General features: G+C 43.7%; 1 protein-coding gene across 1 annotated transcript in view; it reads left to right on the forward strand.

Annotated features, from left to right (window-relative positions):
- Positions 1–25,538, forward strand: part of LOC126465925 (uncharacterized) — a 405,052-nt gene that overhangs the window by 87,448 nt on the left and 292,066 nt on the right. The window contains exons 8-10 of the mRNA XM_050096347.1: positions 5,257–5,452; positions 12,992–13,141; positions 24,579–24,733. Of these exons, the coding sequence (XP_049952304.1) occupies positions 5,257–5,452; positions 12,992–13,141; positions 24,579–24,733 (501 nt within the window). The remainder of the gene's footprint in view (positions 1–5,256; positions 5,453–12,991; positions 13,142–24,578; positions 24,734–25,538) is intronic.

The raw sequence follows: 25,538 nt of genomic DNA on the forward strand, positions 1-25,538 counted from the left end.
GTCCCACTGCACTCCTGAAGGCGGACGTACTGGTGCAAAATGACGTCCCGATACACCTGACCTGATATAGTTTCTCTGTGAAAGACATGCAGGGGTATACGTGCACCAATCATAATCCCCACACTATCAGACCACGACATCCATACAGGTCCCTTTCAAGGACGTTGAGGGATTGGTATCTGGTTCCTGGTTCACGTCAGATGAAAACCCGGCGAGAATCAATGTTCAGACTGTACCTGGACTCGTTCGTGAACATAACCTAGGACCACTGTTCCAATGACCATGTACTGTGTTCTTGGCACCAGGCCTTACGGGCTCTCTTGTGACCAGGGGTCAGTGGAATGCACCTTGCAGGTCTCCCGAGCAAGGCTATCTCCAGTACTTCGTGGCCGTCTGCGGTGAGGTATGGTGATACATCGGTCTTCTTGTGGTGTTGCACACTGTGGACGTCTCGTACTGTAGCACCTGGACACGTTTCCTCTCTGCTGGAATTGTTACCATAATCGTGAGATCACACTTTGTGGCACACGAAGGGCCCGTGCTACGACCTGCTGTGTTTCACCAGCCTCCAATCGCCTTAGTATTCTACCCCTCATAACGTCATCAATACGTGTTCTTTGAGCCATTTTCAACGCACAGTCTCCATTAGCACGTCTGAAAACGTCTGCACACTTACTCGCTACACGGTACTCTAACATGCACCAACACACCTCTGCGTATGTGGACTGCTGCCAGCGTCACCGTGCGACGACCGCAGGTCAAATGCACCGCATGGTCATACCCCGAGGTGATTTAAACTCGCAAACCGCCTATCAGAGCGTTGTTTCACCATGTATCTGCATTATCCTTAATTTATGAGCATGAGTATAGATTCAGTTAGAAATAATAAGAACAAAATTCTGTAAGAAATAATAATATTGGAGATCTATTTCCGCATTTAGGAACTTCTGTAGATGCTCTTAGGTCAATATGAAGCCCTTCCGCAGGTGCTCCTAGGTCAATATGTAGCCATCCTGAGACAATTACTACGTTGAAAGCACCTTTACGAAAATGCAAATGGGGAAGCTACCGAAAGAATACAAAGGGAAGGATTTGATGTACGAAAGTCGTTTTTACAGTCGTGACTTTGGAACGCGAGTAGATGCTAGAAGAACGAGGAATAAAGATTTTACTTAAGAAGTAACTGTGGCCTCTAGTTTCAATTTCGATGATAATGATTCACACAGTGATATATCGTCTATGCTTATAGCACACTAATCTCTTTTATGATCCGTGAATTGTTCTGACTTTATTATGTGGTTGAAGAAGATTCCGGAGTAATTTAAAAAAAAATTCGTGCCAGGCCGCCTGAGCTGACATATCTTTATCAAATGATGAATTCAAACATGTTTATACTTTTTCTTTTGCTCAGATTTTAAGCGGACAAACCTGAAGTTCACGACTACCTACGTAACTGCCACAACATCCATTTCAGAAACGAAAATGGTGCTTCACTTCTCATAGTATGTCGCAACTGAACTTTGCATTGATGTCACCTTATAGGCAGCCTTTTACGAAACTAGTTGGGCAACGGTGGTTTCAAGAAATGAGTTTCACAACTCACTGTGTCGGTGTAAACTAGACTTTAAAAATGGCTGTGACATGCGCCTTATTCCAATCACTCGAAACACTTGCTTTTTCCAGCAACTTACGATAAACTACTACTACAAGGAGATAAATTTCTGCAGCGGAGGCAGTTTTTTTAACATACGATCCATGAAGAATCTTACAACTATCTCGTTAGACACATTCATGTGTTCTCCATTAACAAACAGTTTTTTTTTATTTTTCTTCCGTCACTTATCACATCAACTGCCAATTTGTAGTTGCTGCAACAGTGGAAAGGAGAAATTGTAATATGATTTTCCGCAGCGAAATCATTTCGAAAGACGAGATGAGTGCTTCGGCTTTTACTTGTCATCCTCGGCTTTGACACCATCGCGCGACTGGATAGTTTTATACGTTGGAGCCGCATTGCACTGCAGTTTAGACACATGTAAACTCGAGGTCTTCATTTTATTTCATATGTATTCGCCTTGGCCTCCCGTGGCTACTTACAGAAATGAGCTTTATCCTTCTGTCTCGTTTTGACTTCTCCTGCGCTTTTTCATCCCAGTTGTCTGTACTTGTAGAGCATTTTCAGCGATCTATTGTTCTCCATTTTACTGACAGTCTTTCCGTTTTCTTCCGTGTTCTTGTAACGTTTCAGTGAGAATCTTCAGGCCGAATTCTGTTCTAATTTCGATATTTTGCTTTCGATTTAGTCTTGAGTAATCTGCTCCGTGTTTGCCGACTTTATTTTCGCAATCTGAATTCTATGTGCATCCTGTCTGTTGTTACACAAGTTTCGTTTCCCTACATTGTAAATAAGAATGACAAAACGTTGTATGCAGTTGTAGCTACTTTTCTTTCCTTTGAAAGCATTTCTTTGTAGAGATGTCTCTATCTCATGATGAAATCAAATGTCATCTTTGTGTAATACAGTGATTAACTCTTTGTAGCATTTATTACATTCAACTTAAAATTATAAACAATACATGAAATGTAAGAGTAACTCCAACAGTTTTGTTTTTATACCTGTTTACGTGCATTACTTCCTGCGTCTTCCGTTAGAAAGCGCTAGCAGCACAGTGAACAAGTGAGAGAGTCTTTCATGCGTAGCCCCAGAAATCAGTTCGGAAGGCTGGTCGTGAATAGCAGCAATTCCCGTGACGTCTGTGTGGAGGTTTAAGGAGACGCTTACAACTACGTCCTTAGCATTTGCAGTTGCTACGAGCCCTAAAGCCTACAGAGTACAGTTTACACGCCAACTCTGCGAGCGACATGTTGCTGCATGATGATGAAATTTTTCTGGATCGTTTCGTCTTCAGTAATGAAATGACATTCTACCTAAGTGGAAATTAGAACATGCACAATGTGCTCATCTGGGAGGGTGAGGGTGGGAGGGGGGGGGGGGGGAGGTCAGAAAATCCCCATGAGATGGTACAGTATCGGAGGAAGGAGAGATTAGTGTTTAACGTCCCGTCGACAACGAGGTCATTACAGACGGAGTGCAAGCTTGATTAGGGAAGGTTGGTGAAAGAAATCGGCCGTGCCCTTTCAAAGGAATCATCCCAGCATTTGCCTGAAGCGATTGAGAGAAATCACGGACAACCTAAATGAGGGTGGCGGGACGAGGATTTGAACCGTCGTCCTCCCGAATCCGAGTCCAGTGTGCTAACTATTGAGCCACCTTTCTCGGTGGATACAGTATCAACGAAAACATCGTAAACTGAACGTTTCTTGTGCCACATCCCGGAGGAAAGTTTATGGACCTTTCTTTTTCGGTGAAGCAACTGTAGCTGCTGTTTCCCCTCTTGAGGCGCTAGAACAATTGCTGTTTCTTCTACTGGAAGAGGCTGAATGAAAGAACTCTATTTGGCACCCAGACGGCGAGATAACTGGCATTACTCAGTGCGCGACTGGCTAAAGGGCTTTTATCCAACCACTAGATTCGGCGCAAGGCGCCGCATGACTGAGCTTGTTTCGCATGGCCTCCACGTCCAACTGATCGATAGCCATGCGATTTTACCTTTGGGAGAGGGGGCGGGGTGGGCGGTGGGGTTCATAAGGAATCATATGCATGTGCCTCCGCTACCAATTGATATACCCGACTTAACAAACATGACTGAAACAGTTGTTGCATCAGTTATTCCAGACTCAGTCATCAAGGTTTCGGTAGCACTTGCCTATCGACTCGATTTGTGGCATGTCACGGATGGTGCTCACATTGAACACTTGCAAGAAACTCTGTCTAAATTTTTCTTTCATTTGACGTGTTATTTATAACTGTAAGTTGAATGTAATAAATGTTACAAAGCATTTAAAGCCAGATATCCATTTTGGTTGGGTTGTTTGGGGGAAGAGACCAAACAGCGAGGTCATCGGCCTCATCGGATTAGGGAAGGATGGGGAAGGAAGTCGGCCGTGCCCTTTCAGAGGAACCATTCCGGCATTTGCCTGGAGCGATTTAGGGAAATCACGGAAAACCTAAATCAGGATGGCCGGACGCGGAATTGAACCGTCGTCCTCCCGAATGCGAGTCTGTGTGCTAACCACTGCGCGACCTCGCTCGGTGTTATATCCATTTTGAAGCACCTGTGTAATGCACCGTAAGTATTTTAATCTTTTTATTTGTTCTACCATTTTTGTATTTACTATAAATGTAGACATAAAACCGACATTTTGTTTCACTGTCTGAGGTCGTGGTGGAAAAGTTGAAGAAAAAGTAATGAAAGGTGAAACCATTACAGTGGCTTGATACTTTCCAAAACGACAGTGTCCCACCGTTACATAACGGTGGAATTAATAATTTTAACGTTTACGTTATGGAAGAGTAGAAGAAGCTCCTCTTAGGTAGACTGACATGCCAGAGTTGCAAGGACGCTGGACTCGTTTGTCGGACGAGCAGGTTTGAAAACCCACGTCCAGCTAACCAGAATAATGATTTCGGTGAAATGATTAGGGCGAGTGCCGTCATGGTGCATTTTAAAATGATGCGGACAGTTTCCTTGTACAGCCTTGTCAAATGGTTCAAATGGCTCTAAGCACTATGGGACTTAACATCTGCCGGCCTTGGTGGCCGAGCGGTTCTTGGCGCTTCAGTCTGGAACCGCGCGACCGCTACGGTCTCAGGTTCGAATCCTGCCTCGGATATTGATGTATGTGATGTCGTTAGGTTAGTTGGATTTAAGTAGTTCTGAGTTCTAGGGGACTGATGACCTCAGATGTTAAGTCCCATAGTGCTCAGAACCGTTTGAACCATTTGAACTTAACATCTGAGGTCATCAGTCCCCTAGACTTACAACTACTTAAACCTAACTAACCTAAGGACATCACACACATCCATGCCCGAGACAGGATTCGAACCTGCTACCGTAGCGACCTTGTCCAAATCGAGCTTGAGCTCCATCTGTAATGGCTTTTCATCAATGGGCTTATAGCCCTAATCTCACTTCTTCCCCTGCTTTTACGTACAGATGCGACACTGACGTTTTTGACAGTGTCCAGCCATTTCATGAACAGCTGTTCACCAACAAGATAGCAGCAGTGAGATCGTCAGATCGAATATTGAGGACATAACAGTGACCTCGCCCGACCGTCAGGACCTTTCATCCACAGCTGAGTACTGTTTGCAGCGATGTGAGCCGTCGTTGACGTTACTGCACATTTTTTCAGGCTTCAGCAACACCACTGACGCGACTTGGCTGCCCGTCAACGAGAACTACGAGACTCTGAACGCCGCGGCCCAGGAGGCGGACGACCGCAGCCACCTCAAGACGTACCGCCAGCTGGTGCAGCTGCGCGCCGACCCAGCCGTCCAGACCGGCGACACAAAGGTCAACAGCTCAGGCAACGTGCTTGCCTTCTACAGGTCGGTCGCCTTCTGACATTGTACGCCTAACTGCAAGTCTCATAACGGAGTGAGCTTCGCCTCACCTTCCATATCCGCCTTCCCTTTTCCATTCGCATGCTGTAACCGATGAGTAAATTCCTCAAAATCCAGGAACATCTTCACGAATCCTGTAAAATATGTCAATTTGAAGACCAAAACTACGTTCTTTCCCAGAAGCCTCCCGTATTTCAGTCAGCTGCTACGCCTATATCAACTGTGTCGACCTTTCCATACACCTCCACAATCTCCATACCTCCACATCCCATCTCAATGAAACTTCAGCAGTACCCCACCATTCAACCAAGACTTTCCTGAAGCTTCGGAAAGATTAAAACTTTGTACTGGGCCGGGACTCTAACGTGTCTTTTATTTGAGGGAAGGAGAGCCCGAGCCGCGCGGGATTAGCCGAGCGGTCTCAGGCGCTGCAGTCATGGACTGTGCGGCTGGTCCCGGCGGTTCGAGTCCTCCCTCGGGCATGGGTGTGTATGTTTGTCCTTAGGATAATTTAGGTTAAGTAGTGTGTAAGCTTAGGGACTGACGACCTTAGCACTTAAGTCCCATAAGATTTCACACACATTTGAACATTTTTGGAGAGTCCGATGGGGTGCAGACTGCGCAGGGGTCAGACTCGAGACCTGGCCATTGGTTTTTTGTTGTTGTAAGTACCAGGTCTAGAATACGTACTCCTAGCACCGCATCGTGCACTAAGTGAAGAAACAATCCCGGGACTCTTCTACGCTGAGGCAATTTATGGATACTGTGCCACGCAGCATGACGCAGAGCGGTGCGCCGCTGCTCTCCTTACTCTCCATCATCCAGATATGTCTTCAAGCATGTAGTAAGTTATTCCACCACCAGCCGATAGCGTTCCGTCAGCTCAGTCAATGGGTATCTTCTCTTACCTGTTGTTGATCCAGCTGTGTGGAGGTTCGCGTAGGGCACTCTATAAATACTTAGAAAAAAATTGCCTGTACCTCAGGTTCCGTACAATCTTACTATGACATTCTTGTAGGAGGTTCCAAAGGTCTAGTATATTTTTATGTCCATCGTGAAATAAATAGTTCACCACGTGCCCGTGGACTCTGGTGAGTGCCATCATTTTGGTGCTAGGGAAATACAGTTCATCGGGAAAAGCCGAGTTGCAATATGTTCCGGGGTTACTTGTAGACAGTACGCCAAAATTTGTCGCACCAAGCACCAAGCGTCTTCCGCTGCACCACATCTGTGACGGTGCTCGTCCGTGTCTAGTACTCCGCATTCCACACATAAAGACGAGTTCGTCGAAGCGCGATCAGCTGACCTGTTTACCCTTGACTCTGATGTACCATGCTGATCGGACATCTGTACTTACTGTAGCCGCGTGTAACGTCCGTCACACCTCCTTACAACATGGGGGTTCTTTACATCCGCGATGTTTGGTGAATGCCTCCATTGCTGGTCGTGCCGTCGCCTCTTTCGTCGTTGGTAGTGAGATGGACATTTTATCGGCAATTGCTCTACCGTTTGAACTAGCCGAGCTCGACTGACGACTCGACTTCAACGCTTCACTTCCGCCAGACATCATCTCCTACACTATTGGCCATTAAAATTGCTACACCACGAAGATGACGTGCTACAGACGCGAAATTTAACCAACAGGAGGAAGATGCTGTGATATGCAAATGATTAGCTTTTCAGAGCATTCACACAAGGTTGGCGCCGGTGGCGACACCTACAACTTGCTGACATGAGGAAAGTTTCCAACCGATTTCTCATACACAAACAGCAGTTGACCGGCGTTGCCTGACCAGGTAACGGTCGTGTAAGGAGGCGAAATGCGTACCATTAAGTTTCCGACTTTGATAAAGGTTGGATTGTAGCCTATCGCGATTGCGGTTTATCGTATCGCGACATTGCTGCTCGCGTTGGTCGAGATCCAATGACTGTTAGCAGAATATGGAATCGATGGGTTCAGGAGGGTAATACGGAACGCCCTGCTGGAGCCTAACGGCCTCGTATCACTAGCAGTCAAGATGACAGGCATCTTAACCGCATGGCTTTAACGGATCGGGCAGCCATGTCTCGATTCCTGAGTCAAAAGATGGGGACGTTTGCAATACAACAAACCATCTGCACGAACAGTTCGACGACGTTTGCAGCAGCATGGACTATCAGCTCGGAGACCATGGCTGCGGTTACCCTTGACGCTGCATGGTGTACTCAACGACGAACCTGGGTGCACGAATGGAAAAACGTCACTTTTCCGGATGAATCCAGGTTCTGTTTACAGCATTATGATGGTCGCAACCGTGTTTGGCGACATCGCGGTGAACGCACATTGGAAGCGTTATTCGTCATCGCCATACTGGCGTATCACCCCTCGTGATGGTATGGGGTGCCATTGGTTACACGTCTCGGTCACCTCTTGCTCGCATTGACGGCACTTTGAACGGTGGACGTTACATTTCAGATGTGTTACGACCCGTGGCTCTACCCTTCATTCGATCCCTGCGAAACCCTACATTTCAGCAGGATAATGCACGACCGTATGTTGCAGGTCCTGTACGGGCCTTACTGGATACAGAAGATATTCGACTGCTGCCCTGGCCAGGACATTCTCCAGATCTCTCACCAATTGAAAACGTTTGGTCAATGGTAACCGAGCAACTGGCTCGTCACAATACGCCAGTCACCACTCTTGATGAACTGTGGTATCGTGTTGAAGGTGCATGGGCAGCTGTACCTGTACACGCCATCCAAGCTCTGTTTGCCTCAATGTCCAGGCGTATCAAGGCCGTTATTACCGCCAGAGGTGGTTGTTCTGGGTACTGATTTGTCAGGATCTATACACCCAAATTGCGTGAAAATGTAATCATATGTCAGTTCTAGTACAATATATTTGTCCAATGAATAAGCGTTTATCATCTGCATTTCTTCTTGGTCTAGCAATTTTAATGGCCAGTAGTGTATATTTCACAGAAGATCTCCTGCAACTTTGCAGGGCTAGCACTTCGTGAGGATAACAAAATGAGGAGACAGCACAACTTAGGGAACTGTCTCCCAATGGATTTTCACTCTGCAGCCGACTTCGCGCTGATCTGAAACTTAATGTCAGATTAAAACTGCAAGACCGTGAGTCGAAGTCATGTCTCCACAATTTCCTCTTCTCCAGGAATGCTACTCCTCGTAGGTTGTAGGAGAATTTCTGTGAAATTTGGGAGGTAGGAGATGTGCTGTCGGGAACAGAGCGTAGGTCGTTAGTCGTGCTTCGATAGCTCATTCGCTGGAGCACTTGCCCGCAAAAGGCAAAGGTCGCAGGTTAGAATCCCGGAGAAGCATAGTTTCAGTCTGACAGGAAGTTTCAAATTAGCACACACTCAGTTGCAGAGTGAGATTTCAGTCTAGGAACAAGTTACCCATCCTGACAGCTGTAGCCGTAGTCCACAAATTGTGATAAATAAAAGTGACTTACAGGTATCAGAAATTAAGATAAATGGGCACGGACTAAATGAAAATGTGTGTGTAAAATTGCTAGACATCCAGATAGATTGTGACAGAAAGTGAACAGCTGAACTAAAGAGTTCCGAATGGAAAACTGAGCACTTACTAACCTCCCCGTCCGACTTAACCACCACCCAACCTCACGTAATATATAATCCAGCACCCAGGATTGCAAACGTACTTTATTTAATTTCAACTGATGCTGTCTTCTGTAAATATCTTCTATGGAAGCACAATTAAGATAAAAGAGGTTCTTATTTTACAAAATCGAACAGTAAGAATACTGTTTAAAGTCGTTAAGAACATTAGGATTCCTTCTCGCTTGTAAATACATTTCCCCTAATGCCATTTTCGGCTGATAATATGACTGGATCTGGACGAACTGTGAATTTGAGGACGACAGCGCTACAAGTAAGCGTAATAACCATATGGACTATGCATCTCGGTGTAGCGTCAGAGTGCGCTTTGATGTTCTGGTCCAAAAACCTTTAACAGGTAGAAGGCACACGTCAGGCATGAAATCGCAAGTTCTCAAGTTAACCGGAAATAACGTACGTAAAAGAGTGTCTTATTAACCACTCGTATTACAGCTATTGAGAACATTTGGGAATTTAAATTTCAGCTAACGTTAATGTTCTATGTATCCTATCCGGCGAGAAAGCTATATTGAACGTCTTTTCATTTCCATACGTAGTATTTCTTACTCCATTGCAACGTTAACCTCGTGGGACCAGATCAGGTGTCCTCACCAACGGCTAGTTGCCCTGCACAGCAATCTGCATCACATGGAAATTTCAAATGGGAGTCCTTTGACCATCTTTCCTATCACCCGGATAGTCCTAAAAACTACTTCACTTGTTTGTTCCCTCTGAGTAATATCTTCCCGTGAACATTTTGCCAACAACTAATGCTCTTAACGATAAATGTTTCGGTTTCGAAAACCAGGCAAATGAGTTTGACTTAATCTCTTCCGAATATAGAAAAATAGTCTATCTTGAAAAATGAAAGTAGTTTTCAGTTACGTACACATCGCATTTAAGTTATATATGCATTTCTTACCTACATACTGACTCAATATCGTAGCTCCAGTTGGTGTTTCTTTATTAAATGCCGGCCGCGGTGGTCTAGCGGCTCTAGGCGCTCAGTCCGGAACTGCGGGACTGCTAGGTCGCAGGTTCGAATCCTGCCTCGGGCATGGATGTGTGTGATGTCCTTAGGTTAGTTAGGTTTAATTAGTTCTAAGTTCTAGGCGACTGATTACCGCAGAAGTTAAGTCGCATAGTGCTCAGAGCCATTTGAACCATTTTTTATTAAATCACACATGCCATTTTTTATAGGGGAACCTATAAATAGAAGGACTGGGCTGTAAAACTATTGCTTCAAGTGCTGTGTGATGGAAGTAAGAAAATTGCGCTAAAACTCAGCTAAGGGAGTCGTAGAACAGCTTTTTGACCACAGGCGATTCTCTAGTACGAGATATGTCAGCAGTGAAACTCGACACCGCGCGACCCCTATGGTCGCAGGTTCGAATCCTGCCTCGGGCCTGGATGTGTGTGATGTCCTTAGGTTAGTTAGGTTTAATTAGTTCTAAGTTCTAGGCGACTGATTACCGCAGAAGTTAAGTCGCATAGTGCTCAGAGCCATTTGAACCATTTTTTATTAAATCACACATGCCATTTTTTATAGGGGAACCTATAAATAGAAGGACTGGGCTGTAAAACTATTGCTTCAAGTGCTGTGTGATGGAAGTAAGAAAATTGCGCTAAAACTCAGCTAAGGGAGTCGTAGAACAGCTTTTTGACCACAGGCGATTCTCTAGTACGAGATATGTCAGCAGTGAAACTCGACACCGCGCGACCCCTATGGTCGCAGGTTCGAATCCTGCCTCGGGCCTGGATGTGTGTGATGTCCTTAGGTTAGTTAGGTTTAAGTAGTTCTAAGTTCTAGGGGACTGATGACCTCAGATGTTAAGTCCCATAGTGCTCAGAGCCATTTGAACATTTTTTTTTTTTTGAAACTTGACCCACACTTGAGCTGGACTCTCCTGATACCTGTGCTTTAGATCCAGACGCGGTATTTACGTGCTCCGTATTTTGCCATCAAATTATCAAACATTTTCCAGTTCACAGTCTCACATGTGCTCTTTTCTTTTCCAAGGTACATAGATGGATACCGGCATGAGCTATAACACACCAAATCGTCTTCATGACAATACTTCTTTTACACCCGTCGGATAGTTCGTGCCTCAAATACTATTCCATTTAATGACTCGTTACGAATTCGTAAACTCGGTAATAGAGCGTTCATCTCAAGTGTGAGCAGTTCACTGTCTCTGGACGCTGTTAACTGTCGCACACAAATTTGCCTCCTTTCTTTCTAGAACGAGACCAAGATGGCGCCGCTATTTCTTTCTTTCAGCTGTTTTATGTACATTATAAGATATTTCGACTGAAACTGTTGTTTATTTCGGCATGGTTGCCCTCCAAACTTTAACGGCATTTTAAAGCTTTTATATGACTGCATATTCTGTTCTATGGATCGAACTGATGCCATTCCAGTGTCAAATGCAGTAAGTAGTCACGACATGTGAAGGAAAGAAGAACATTTCAAATACAGCGTTTTGCAAACAATTGAAAATCTAAACTGGAAGAAAATCGTAGCGACAGCAGTTTTTGAACTACTCTTTGCTGAAATTGTATCGGGCTGTGAAGGGCGAATTACGATGGTACAGAACATACCGATCTCTTCACTGACGGCAAAAGACTAAAAATAAAAGTCAACACATTTCTCGTCGACAACTTATTGTGTTCCATAGACGAATTATCTATTGGACGTTTGAAGCACAGAGACAACAAAAGTATTAAATACTTGCTGGTTTAATCAGAGGATTTCTCACCACTAATTTAGTTTAATTCAGTTCAGTTCAGTTTTCTAATGTTTTGCGCATCACTCTTGCATACTATCTACTGACGAACTCGTCTATGGAGAAGAAGGAGTTGTGAAGCAGAAATGATTTCCATTTTTTAAAATTTTAATTTTTAGTCATTGGCCAGCACGTTTCATTCACAAGGCAGGTGCTGAATTATTTTATGATTGCATACTTTACTCATTTTTGTGCACGAGTGAGTTTAAGCTGCATTTAATGGAAATTATTTTTGTTCCCGGTGTTATACTTAAATATGATACTATTACTTTCATATTGTGTCTAATTTTTCACAACCAACTTCATAGGAGAATTAACGTAATGTGTTGCTGTTGTTAGTGTGCCCACAGTGGCCTAGATGAAGTTCGATTGTGGACACCAGATATGATCCTTATGGCATTTTTCAGTGTAATGAGTACTTTTTCGTACGTATGGAATTTGCACAGAAAATTATTCCATTGGACATAAATGGTTGGAAGTGCATAAAGTAAACTAATTTTCTAATGCTTTTATCACCAAAGTCAGTCATTTGGCGTACAGTAAACGTAGCTGAACTCAGATGTTCGAAATGCTTTATTTTATGTGATTTCTGGTTCAAGTTCTGATAAATATGCACACCCAGGAATTTTGAACACTGAATTTCATTTCTTTCTGCTGTACTGTATTGTTCTTGATGACGATATACTTTGCCTTGTATTAAATTGCATGACCGTGTTTTTTTCTGAATTAAGTGGCAGCGCAGTTACGCAGACCAAGTAATAATACTTCTAAATAATTCCTCCTGTTGTTGCAGTTCTGTCAGGTTTGGTTATAATGCATTTATCATCAGCAATGAGCACTACCTCTGCTTTATCAGTGTACCATGGACAGTCATTTATGTGCAGGAAGAACAGTAGTAGTCCCAGAATTGAACCCTGTGGAGCCCCACTAGTAATTTGTCCCAATTGAGAAGAAGATTCATCATGAGACCTTCATGACTCATCTGACATTATCCTTTGTGTCCTATCTGTTAAACATTACTTCTTGTACTTAGAAAGAGACAAAATTTAACTATCTCCAAAAGAGTGAGCCACGCCCAGAGAGCAGAGTGCTTAACCAGTCATTTGTGTTCGCAGGTCAGTGAACGACATGGCATCTGTAGTTGTGCTGGTGAATGTGGGAACTGAGGAGGAAACCGTGGACTTGGTAGACACGCTGCCTATCGTTACCGAGGAAGACGTGCTGGAAGTGTACGCCAGAAGCCTTGAGTCCCTAAAGGAAGAAGGGTAAGTGGGCTAGCGAGTGCCGCACTAAGCTCTCATAGTAGGTCACTTACAGCAAGCTTCGTACGCTTTAGGCATTTGTATCTATGTAATGACGCATCCCTCATAATAACGTAACTTTACGTAAATACACAAAACTGCAACCAGTCACTTTATTTTAATAACGCTGGGTGCTGGCTTGCGACAGTATAGGCGGCTTTTTCCGTTATTGTCCATCTGTCTGTTTCCATTTTGATGGCCAGTTGGTATATTACTTCACAAGTAATGATGAGGATGGTGACGATGATGAGGGTGCTAGATACCAAGATCTTCGCAGCCTGTACTACACTTTTTATAACCATAGATGAAATGGCACAATAGTAATAATTCAAAAAGAATGAAAATATAAAAATGTTCTAAAATATGCACAGACGCGCGGGCCCGCGCGCGTGTATACAAAAAACACACACACACACACACACACACACACACACACACACACACAAAAGGGCGAAAATCACGCTTTTAGGAAGTTATGAAACTAAAATGAGAAATTAAATGGAAAGAATTAAAATAGTGCAGCAGAGAGTTGTAGCTGACTGATTGTTGGAATAAAAAAGCTGAGCCAACCATTCTGCAACACAATAAAATCTCTGACTAAAAGCTTAAGCTAGAATCGAGCCCACACATAGCATGTTGAAAGCTGAAGCATACTTGTCTCGTTATTCACTAAAACAATGGGCACATCCCTATTTAAATTTGTTTTTGGCCTCTCGTCACAATATGAAATTTACTCAGGCAAAAAGTGGCTTATATTGATTTGAGATTTGAACACCACAGGCATCACAGACTAGGTGGTCTTCTCGACAGAGTATGAAGCCATGTGTCAGTAGGTAATGCCCTGTTCAGACACCAGTCGGAGTTACTTTATCCCACTGGAGTGACTGGGTACGCCATGGGCGGATCGTTGGTTTCACCGATGACAGTTTATTGCTTCTCATTGTTAGCCAGTTGGACTCAACAGCGAAATGACAGCCTGAAGGGTAATCGCACATTGTATCATGCCAATGTCTCAGCAGCCCACCTTGGCTGTTTGGTTTGCTTGATCGTTTCCTCAGATTGCCACGTGTCCTGATACCCAGCAGAATGATACATTTCCCCCTTCCTATTGAAGAAAGACAAGTCTTTTCGTCGTTATCTCCGCTGGCTACATTTGATGCCATGGGGGACACAACTGTTCAACCAAGGGAGTCCCTTTACTTTGAACCACCAGTGTACACTGTTTTGAAGTCACTATGCCTGTCTTAAATGTTATGGTCTGGAGTGTCTATTCACAAACCCACACACACCCATCCAAACATATGCGCGCAAAGATTGCCATTAGTATTGGAGATACTTTCCCCTCTCAGTTTAGAGTTATGCAAATGAGTGATATTCATTTGTCATGGTATGCAAGGTATCAGCAGCCAATTCCTTGTTACTTGTAGCCATTTTCTAAAGCTTCAGTGCCGCATGGTCTAGGGCGCCCTGCACGGTTCGCGAGGCTCCTCCCGTCGGAGGTTCGAGTCCTCCCTCTGGCATAGGTGTGTGTTGTCCTTAGCGTAAGTTACTTTAAGTTAAATTAAGTAGTGTGAAATATTAGGGACCGATGATCTCTGCAGTTTGGTCCTATAAGATCTTACCACAAATTTCCAATTTTCTAAGGCTTCAGTGTACCTTACTATTTGCTGTAGTTTTAAATACATTGAACTAAATCCAACACTGATTAGGAATAGTTTCAATTCACTGAAATAATTAGGTGTTATGGTGGTGAGAGGGACAGCAGAGGAGACGCCTATCGTATCGACAAGTATTGATTCTTAAGATGAGCCCTCCACACTATAGTAGATTTAATGGCGAGACTGCCTGCTAACTGAAGAGAACGTAATGTGACTACAAGAGTTTCTACTTAATATGCAATATGTTCATTGCTTTCTTCGTAAAATGTAATAATGATGCTCCCTTGCACACATGAGGTTACTGTTTAGAGATGAGACCCACTTCACAGAGAAGAATTATTTTAACGTTACTGACATCCACTTTTAGGATCATGAGAAGCCATTACGATCGCTGTTAGGTCTCATTCACAAATATTTTCGCTGGACATATGAGCTTCAATAAAAAAATTGCACAATAGGCTCTACATTTATATCTGTACTCTAAAAATCACTGTGAAGTGCATGGCAGAGGGTACGTCCCACTGAACCATCTATTAGGCTTTCTTCGTTTTCTATTCACGTGTGAGGCGCTGGAAGAACGAGTGTTTAAGTGCCTCTGTGCGTGATGCAAATACTCTAATTTTGTCTTCACGGTCCCTGTAGGAGCAGAACATAGGGGGTTGCGCTACATTCCTAGGTTCCTCTCACTTCAGGCTGGTTCATGAAACTTTGTAAGTAGGCTTTTGAGGAATAGTTGGTGTCTGTCTTCAAGAGTCTGCCAGATCTTATTTTGCGTATTTCTGTAACTCTTTCTTGTGACAATTTGCGCTGCTGTTTTGTATACGTTCACTGGCCTCTGTTACTCCTTTCTGTTAGAACTCGCATACACGTGAAAAATGTTCTTGGATCAGCTACTCACTGAAGATAATGCACAAAGGACGGAAGTGGTGGCAACTCTGTGTACTTAATGTCAGACCCTGTACTATGCTAAGCAAACTGTAACTAAAGATTGTTTGCAACATTCGCATTGGCGGGTAACAGTTGAATATCACTTACGTATTATGAGAAAAATAATGGTCCTAGTACTGATGCCTGTGGAAGCCTTGATACTATATCCCACCATTATGCGCTGTTTGTCGAGGAGACATTATTTTTAGTGTGGCTCAATGTCCTAGTGCAAGCCGTTCATTTTGCAACGTCAACTGCCTTATCCATTATTATTTAGAGCATAGATTTGGAGCTGCACTACTTTGAATTGTCTCAGGCTATGTAGCCATAATAATTACTGCATAGATTTAGAATGGATAGGAGGAATATGCCAGACACAACTGGCAACATACGTTAGATCAAGAAGTCTACAACTGTAAGTAATATATTTCCAGGAGTCGTGATCGAGCGATAGCAGTTGATTCACAGTCTGTGTACTCATAGTCCATCCACATGTTACATCTTACGTGCCTTTATCTGGTGTGCAGTCCTTCTTACGCTGTGCTCTAGATGGTGAGGCATAGCCACACTTTGCATTGACGCAACAAACACAGAGTCCTACGCCATGAAATAAATAACCCACTACACTGGCACAAACACCATCATGTAAATAACACACTGCTCTGGTAACAGCACGCTATACAGCTGAGGCCTGGTGTCCTCTGAATAATCTGGTGTACAGTAATAACAAGACAAACGCAAAGCTACAATTGCCTCACACCAGAATCTCCGGAACCTAGACAGTTTATCACTTTTTAGCTGCTTTAGTAGTCAGCTACTTCACTTTCTCTAATATATACAATTTTGATATGATAATGCCGCACACTGGTTCCTACATTACCAGCTATGTAGTAACACTGCTTGAAGTAATTTTACGGTCGTGCTATCTGCTCAAAACCGTGTTTTTCTGGAAGGTCTACTTCTGCTTCTCCCGCCCCCCCCCCCCCCCCCCATGGGCTGAGATGAGTCCAACTGCCTGCTGTTAAATGATGTCTCCTCCTGCCAACCTCAATTAAGTTTTAGTTTTTCGAGATAGAATTCCTGTGCCAAGATTCCAGAACCCTCCCAACGATTCGATCCAGCCCCACCATGGGCGACTTGCATTTTGACCAGACCTTTCCTGTAGCCTCGAGGCGAACGCACACTCCAGCGGGTGGTGATGCACATGTTGATCTAAAGGTCGGATTAGTATATGGTTACTACCAACAAACATTAAATTGAGGGGAGCACTGATTGACGATATGATCCACTATCCTTTCTTCCCTTATTCTACTGACACTATCACGTAATTTACTTTCAGTAAATGAGACTGGTCAGTGAGACAGCAGGTCACCGCCACGTCTCAAACTCGACCCTACTTCAGCGACTTACATGTCCCTAACCTACCCGTTATCCAACCACTTGAAGGGGACATACAGTGTAATGTGGAATGTGAACCATGTGACACTCTTCGAAAAACCTCACATCGTTTAGAGGTGACAGCTAGAGGGACTGAAAATTTCCGTGGCCTGACCGGGATTCGATTCTGCTACCTTTCAGTCTCCAGACACTTGATTTAGCGTTAGACCACCAGGCCCTACTGAGATTACGCACCACATTGCGTCGCTAGTTCTAAAAAATTTACAGACATATTTGTATATAGTTCCCACAGGCAGTTGACACTGTTTTGGTGATTCTTTCATTTGCAGACAGCATCTGAATACTATTAACATAGAAACATAATGTTCCTAGTACTGATCCTTGTGATAGCTTTCATACTTATATCTCACAACTGTGCACTGGTTGTTGTGGAAATTACGTACTAGAATGCACACTATTTCCTGTAGATTTACAGACTGGCTACTGTTTGGTTCCTGCACGAAGATGGTGGGGACAAGGGAGGTTTTCGTTGCTGGTTGTTGCGGAGGTTTCATACGTACAACGCACTGATAGCTACAGAAACTGTACAAACAGGCTAGTGTAGGGTGCCTGCAGGGAAGTAGTGGAGACAAGGGAGGTGTATCGTCTGAAAGTTGCTTTCACCGGCGGACAACATTTGAATATTATTAAGGAGGGCACGCTCATGAAAAACAAAGTATTTAACAGATGCATCAAATCCACCATTTTTAGGATGCAGCAGTGAAATTTTGTACTATGTTTTACATAAAATTAGCTTATTCACTGTGACCCTTGCATTTAAAAAATGGTGTATGTACCTTTTCCTCAGAAACTGTTCTACGAAATCTCTAATTTTTTTACGTTTAAACTCTTTGCTCATATTAAGCTGCTGTCATGAAGCTGCTGACTGAAGCGCCTAGAATCGCTCGGCCACACCGGCCGGCTAGTTTGTTCTACACGACAATTCTCGGCCGCACGCTGCAGGGGTAATGAAGATGCTCCTGCAGCGTACTCGATGGGAAGTGTTTGATCACCCACAATACAGCCCGTAATTGGCTACCCCTGAGGTTCATCTCTGCTCAAATAAACTGCTGGCTACGAAGACAATATTTTGACACAGACAACGAGCTGCAGTCCAGAGTAGAAAATTGTCGAAAAACACTGGCGGCTGTCTTCTATAACGAGGGAATTGTAAAGTTGGTATAACGCTACGACAGATGTCTAAGTCTGAGCGGCGATTGTGTAGAGAAGTAGCTGGAAGGTATAGCTAACTGTCGCAAATAAAACAGTTTTGCTTTTTAACTGCGGTTTCCATTTCGCGCCTATCGTTCCTTACTTTCCGAATAGCCCTCGTATAATACAAAATTCATGCAAAATTCTAAGCATTTTGCCACATATTCAGCTTACATTCAGAATTTCAACATTTGCTCATGACAACACGTTGGTTTATAGATAAATAAGTGTAGAAATTTTCCTAATTCTAGCCTTCATATACTCTGAGAAAAGTTTATGTAAACCTTAAAACGTAATTTTCAGGAAATGCAATGTAAAGTTGAATTTAAAGTTTTCTATGCTACCTCCTCAGAAGACTAGCGATTTGTGCTCAGGGTCCTTTTTCTCTACAAGGCTTCTCTTCTGGTTTCTTGTTTTCTGCATTCTTTCCTCAACTGACTTCTCAGCTACAGAAGGGGCATCTGTAAATCTATTTTCTCAAGACGTCTTGAGTGAAAGTTCCTATCTTAAAGCCCATTCTCTCTAATAACTTCATCTTCCCGACATTTCCGTCATTATATACAAGAATTTTATCACAACTAACAATTCTGAAGCAGATGAAAATGTGGTTTTACTGCATCGTTTCCGTATGAGTGAATTTAGAGACACTTTTGGGGTCTGGGTATTGTCATCAACACTCTTTTTTAGAAGTTCGGCCTTCTAGATGTACCCCGTGCAAATTTGCTTGAAAGTAATCCACGGAATTGTTGTTCACCGAGCTAGTATTCAAGCGTTGGTTCAAACAGCGGGAATGACTGGAAGGTCGCATTACACATTTCAATATTTTTCAAGCACTTCGGATGCGATACCATCATTGTAACTCCAGAAGCTCTATTAATCTTTCAATTAATCTTTCTTTCTTCCTTATACGGGCCACACAAACCGCAGCCGGTCTTCGGCCTCACTCAGCCCCCCTCCCACATCTTCCTGTCAGCTGCAGCTTTATCTCCTAGACCCAGTATCTGCACGTCTCCCATGGTATTATCCTTCCATCTCGTTCTCGGCCGTCCTAGACGTCTCGCTTCTTTCGTTTCTCTATCCATTACTGCCTTTATTACCGTGTTCTCCATTCTCCGCCTCCCATGTCCGTACCACCTGAGTCTTCTAGTTTTCACACTCACTGCAATGTCGGGAGTGTGTATAATTGTCTGACTACCCTTGTTTCCTCCACTGTTCATTTTATTTCACTGATCCATATATTTTTCTCAGTGCTTTCTTTCCAAAAGTGATGAATTATTTCCCTGTTTTTCGTCATGGCCAACATCTCGCTTGCAACCACTATTGGTTTGACGATAGTCTGAAGTATTCTTCTTTTTTCCTGCTTGGATAGTAGTTTAGATCTTGTGATGTTATGTATATCTCCTGGACATCTTCCCTCCGCTTGAATGCTTGCTGCGATCTCTTGTTCTATGAGGTTATGTTGGTTGATGTTGACACCGAGGTACATGAATGTGTCTGTGTTCTCTATTGTTAGGTTCCTGATTGCTAGATGGTTCTGACTGAGCTCTTGTTCCTATTACCACGACCTTTGTTTTAATTTCATTTATACTTAGGCCTACGTTCTTAGCTCCTTCCATCAGTACAGTTCCCGTTTTCTCCAGATCTTCCATGCTCTTTCCTATCACCACAATATCGTCTGCGAAAGCCGGACCATTCACCTTTTCCCTATGGTGACTCCTGCACATTCTTGTGTTATCCTCTTCAGGGTGTTGTTGAGTGTTGCCGGCCGAAGTGGCCGTGCGGTTAAAGGCGCTGCAGTCTGGAACCGCAAGACCGCTACGTCGCAGGTTCGAATCCTGCCTCGGGCATGGATGTTTGTGATGTCCTTAGGTTAGTTAGGTTTAACTAGTTCTAAGTTCTAGGGGACTAATGACCTCAGCAGTTGAGTCCCATAGTGCTCAGAGCCATTTGAACCATTTTTGTTGTTGAGTGCCAAACTGAACAGAGTTGGTGATATAGTATCTCCCTGTCTCACTCCTGTTTTTTCTACCTCATAGAACTGCCCCTGTACTTTCACTCTACATTTTGATTCCATCACACACAGTTTAGCTAGCTTTATCAGCTTGTCTGGCATCCCATAATCTGCCATCATCCTTCACATCTCCTCTCTCACTGTGCTGTCATATGCTTTGATGAAGTCTATAAACGTACAGGAGGTATCCTGATTGTGCTCCCAGTTCTTATCTACGATGATTACTCCAAAAGAAATGCACACAATTTTTGTACAAATACAGTTTTCATTCTGCATGTGTGAAAGTTTTACAGTGTGTAGATATATCCTTCCCACTTGTTTTCAAACTTAGTTCAACCTGTTCCCGTGTCTTCAAGATGGCTGCTTCACTTGACGTTCGTCAGAAGCAACGTGCTGTCATAGAATTCCTGTGCTGTGAAAACGAGACAGTGGGAAACATCCACAAGAGGTTCAAAAAGGTGTATGGAGATGCTGCTGTCGATCGCAGTACAGTTAGTCGGTGGGCGAGCAGGTTACGTGATGCACGCGGGCACAGCAATATTGAGGATTGTCATCGCAGCGGCAGGCCTCGGACTGCACACACTCCAATGTGCACAGAGTTAACGAATTGGTGACTGCTGACAGACGCATCACAGTGAACGAATTGTCACGCTACGTTGGGATAGGGGAAGGAAGTGTTTGCAGAATACTGAAAGTGTTGGCGTTCAAAAAGGTTTGTGCCAGGTGGGTTCCCAGGATGTTGACAGTGGCTCACAAAGAAACAAGGAAAACGGTATGCAGCGAACTTTTGGGACAGTAAGAGAATGGTGGAGATGAATTTCTTGGAAGAATTGTGACGGGTGATGAAACATGACTCCATCATTTTTCACCAGAGAGGAAGAGGCTATCAATGGAGTGGCATCATGCAAATTCACGCTAGAAAAAAAAATTCAAAACCCCACCTTCTGCTGGAAAAGTTATGGCTACGGTGTTTTTCGATTCCGAAGGACTCTTGCTTGAGGACATCATGCCAAGTGGAACCATCATAAATTCTGATGCATATGTGACGACAATGAAGAAACTTCAAGTTCGACTGAGTCGTGTTCGACCGCATCGGCAAAAGCAGGATGTTTTGCTGTTACAAGACAATGCACGGCCACATGTCAGTCAAAAAACCATGGAAGCGATCACAGAACTCGGTTGGAGAACACTGAAACACCCGCCTTACGGTCCTGACCTGGCTCCATGTGATTATCATCTCTGTGGGAAACTGAAGCACTCTCTTTGTGGAACAAGGTTTGAAGATGGTGAATCCCTTGTGCACGCTGCGAAACAGTGGCTCCAACAGGTAGGTCCAGAATTTTACCGTGCGGGTATACAGGCAAGATGGCGTAAGGCAGTTGAGCGGTATGGAAATTATGCGGAGAAATGAAAATATTGTTCCTAAAGGATGTACTACACACTGTAAAACTTTCAAACATGTAGAATAAAAGATGGCGTTAAAAAAAATAGCTTGCACTTATTTTGGAGTGAGCCTCGTAGTATTTTTCTTAGTGTGAATATTTCGTCGGTTGTTGACTTATCCTTCCTGAACCCACTTGTGCTGTGTCTGATATATCTGCAGTGTACGGATTGAGCCGGTTCAGTATAGTTCTTGATATTTTTTGTAGCATATACGTAGTAGAGATCTCCCTTTGTAGCTCTGTGTCAACATTTTGTCTCCCTTCTTGTGTTAGGTAGCAGATTTCGTAACTTCGGCATTACTTCTTTCTTCCACTTCTTTTATCAATGCGCCTAAACATTCCTATGTCTTGTCTCCCCATTCTTTCATAAGCTCTGGTGTTATCATGTCTATGAATGGGTCCTACCCATTTTTTAGTCTTTTTATTGCCGCCTTCACTTCCATCAGAGCTGGTTCTTCAAGTAATGGCTGTGTGTTCTGGTTGTTTTCTGCCATGTTGCCGTTGTCACAGGTGTATGCCGGGCTGTTGGGCAGCTCTTTGAAGTATCTTATCCAGCTCTCTAGATTCCCTTCATTCGTAGTGAAAAACTGATGTTTTCCATTCTTATCCTTCATTATCACAGACTTAGCTAAGTAGTCCTTTCTATAGCTTCTCATTGTATTTAGAACTGTGTACTATCGTTCTGGCTGTAGTCCGCCTCCACCTTCTCTATCTGTTTATTTACGAATGATCTTTCCTCTCGCTTGATTGTTCACCTCATTTCTCTCGTAGATGACCTGTGTTTTATTTGGTTTTCATATTTGTTATTGCTCAACATTACCTGTGTGGCTGTGCCACTAAAGCGGAGTTATTGAACGCAGTTTTCCGAAATTCCTTCACCAGGGAAGACGAATGGAATATTCCAGAATTTGAAACACGAACAGCTGCTAGCATGAGTTTCTCAGAAGTAGATACCATAGGGGCTGCGAAGCAACTCAAATCGCTTGATACGGGCAAGTCTTCAGGTCCAGATTGTATACCGATTAGGTTCCTTTCAGATTACGCTGATACAATAGCTCCCTACTTAGCAATCATATACAACCGCTCGCTCACCGATAGATCTGTACCTACAGATTAGAAAATTGCGCAGGTCGCACCAGTGTTTAAGAAGGGTAGTAGGAGTAATCCATCGAACTACAGACCTATATCATTGACGTCGGTTTGCAGTAGGGTTCTGGAGCATATACTGTATTCAAACATTATGAATCACCTCGAAGGGAACGATCTATTGATACGTAATCAGCATGGTTTCAGAAAACATCGTTCTTGTGCAACACAGTTAGCTCTTTATTCGCACGAAGTAATGGCCGCTATCGACAGGGGATCTCAAGTTGATTCTTCACAAGCGACTTCTAATCGTCTCAGTTGTGTGACAGGATTCGTGATTTCCTGTCAGGAAGGTCGCAGTTCGTAGTAATAGACGGCAAATCATCGAGCAAAACTGAAGTGATATCAGGTGTTCCCCAGGGAAGCGTCCTGGGACCTCTGCTGTTCCTGATGTATATAAATGACCTGGATGACAATCTGAGCAGTTCTCTTAGGTTCTTCGCAGATGATGCTGTAATTTACCGTCTAGTAAGGTCATCCGAAGACCAGTATCAGTTGCAAAGCGATTTAGAAAAGATTGCTGTATGGTGTGGCGGGTGGCAGTTGACGCTAAATAACGAAAAGTGTGAGGTGATCCACATGAGTTCCAAAAGAAATCCGTTGGAATTCGATTACTCGATAAATAGTACAATTCTCAAGGCTGTCAATTCAACTAAGTACCTGGGTGTTAAAATTACGAACAACTTCAGTTGGAGAGACCACATAGATAATATTGTGGGGAAGGCGAGCCAAAGGTTGCGTTTCATTGGCAGGACACTAGAAGATGCAACAAGTCCACTAAAGAGACAGCTTACACTACACTCGTTCGTCCTCTGTTAGAATATTGCTGCGCGGTGTGGGATCCATACCAGGTGGGATTGACGGAGGACATCGAAAGGGTGCAAAAAAGGGCAATTCGTTTTGTATTATCACGTAATAGGGGAGAGAGTGTAGCAGATATGATACGCGAGTTGGGATGGAAGTCATTAAAGCAAAGACGTTTTTCGTCGCGGCGAGACCTATTTATGAAATTTCAGTCACCAACTTTCTCTTCTGAATGCAAAAATATTTTGTTGAGCCCAACCTACATGGTACGAATGGTCATCAAAATAAAATAAGAGAAATCAGAGCTCGAACAGAAAGGTTTAGGTGTTGGTTTTTCCCGCGCGCTGTTCGGGAGTGGAATGGTAGAGAGATAGTATGATTGTGGTTCGATGAACCCTCTGCCAAGCACTTAAATTTGAATTGCAGAGTAATCATGTAGATGCAGAAATCTTTCTGCCTGAACTGTTTTTCTACATGTTTCATTGAACCATGATTTGCGCTTGATATTGCTATTATTTTTGTCCCCTAGTAGTTCCTGTGCTGTCCCCTTTATAAAAAATAAATTGAAAATGATATTTTCGCTCAATTACACGAACGTCCCCCTTTAAAGTATTACGAGAAATGTAACGGTCCTAGTAGTGAACCTTGTGGTAGTCTTGATATTATATCCCACCACTGAGCTGTGGTTGTTACGGGGGTTAAACACTATAATTCGCCGCTTGTTCCAACAGATATACCTACAGGCTACTGTCTGTTTTCCACAGGGAGGTGCTGGAGGCGAGGGAAGTGACGCTGTCGGGGCAGGAGGCGGTGGTGCTGCGCCGCAAGCAAGAGCAGACTGCCGCCGCCTCCAGACCTCTGTCTGCAGCGGCGGTGCTGCTCACCATCGCGGCTCTGATGTGGGCTGGTGGGGTCAACCGCTAGGCGGGAGCCTACTGGTTTCCTCTGACACACACCTCGCAGCATTTCGTTCCTACTTCCACGCCAGTCATTACATTACTTAATGTGTATAAAGTTACCTTTTATATCTTGCGTAAATGAGTAAATTATTGTGTCAAGAATCGATCAATGTAAAGTACTTGTAATAAATTATTATAAAGCAAAAAACTATTTAATTCGAAAATTTACAATGGACTTAGCAAAATTGTTACTGCAGAGATGGTGATGCTGAAAAATAGGAAAAGTGGAGCTGCAAGGAGCAATATCTTTAAAAAAAACTAACTAGCAGTAAGCGGGGCGCCAAACCTACTGTGCTTAGAACCACAGCTTTAACACTTTGCTTTTCTGCAGCTGAGTTTGAGTGCCCTTTCTGTTCTAGATAAGCAAAGAAGATCTACATAAGCCTTAATGAACCCTGTAGGGTAGTCACAGGAAGCATAAAGTCCGCTCCCCTGGAAGATCTCTACAAAGCTTCAGGTTTCAGCAGTCCCAAATCTCGTAGGGTAGGTCATGAACATACTGAGCACTTCAAAAAGACATTCGATGAGCACGATCCACTATAAGGCAGCCTTTATGGATTAAAAAGGCTAAAATCAAGATACCAGTTCCTCAGCTACACTTTGGATGAACCCCCTGTCGGCTACCATATTTCAGAACATCCACCAACTGGTGCGCCGGCCGGTGTGGCCGAGCGGTTCTAGGCGCTTCAGTCTGGAACCGCGCGACCGCTGCGGTTGCAGGTTCGAATCCTGGCTCTCGGCCATGGGTGTGTGTGATGTCCTTAG

This window comes from Schistocerca serialis, chromosome 1 (assembly GCF_023864345.2).
Source record: "Schistocerca serialis cubense isolate TAMUIC-IGC-003099 chromosome 1, iqSchSeri2.2, whole genome shotgun sequence".
In the NCBI taxonomy this organism is placed as follows: Eukaryota; Metazoa; Arthropoda; class Insecta; order Orthoptera; family Acrididae; genus Schistocerca; species Schistocerca serialis.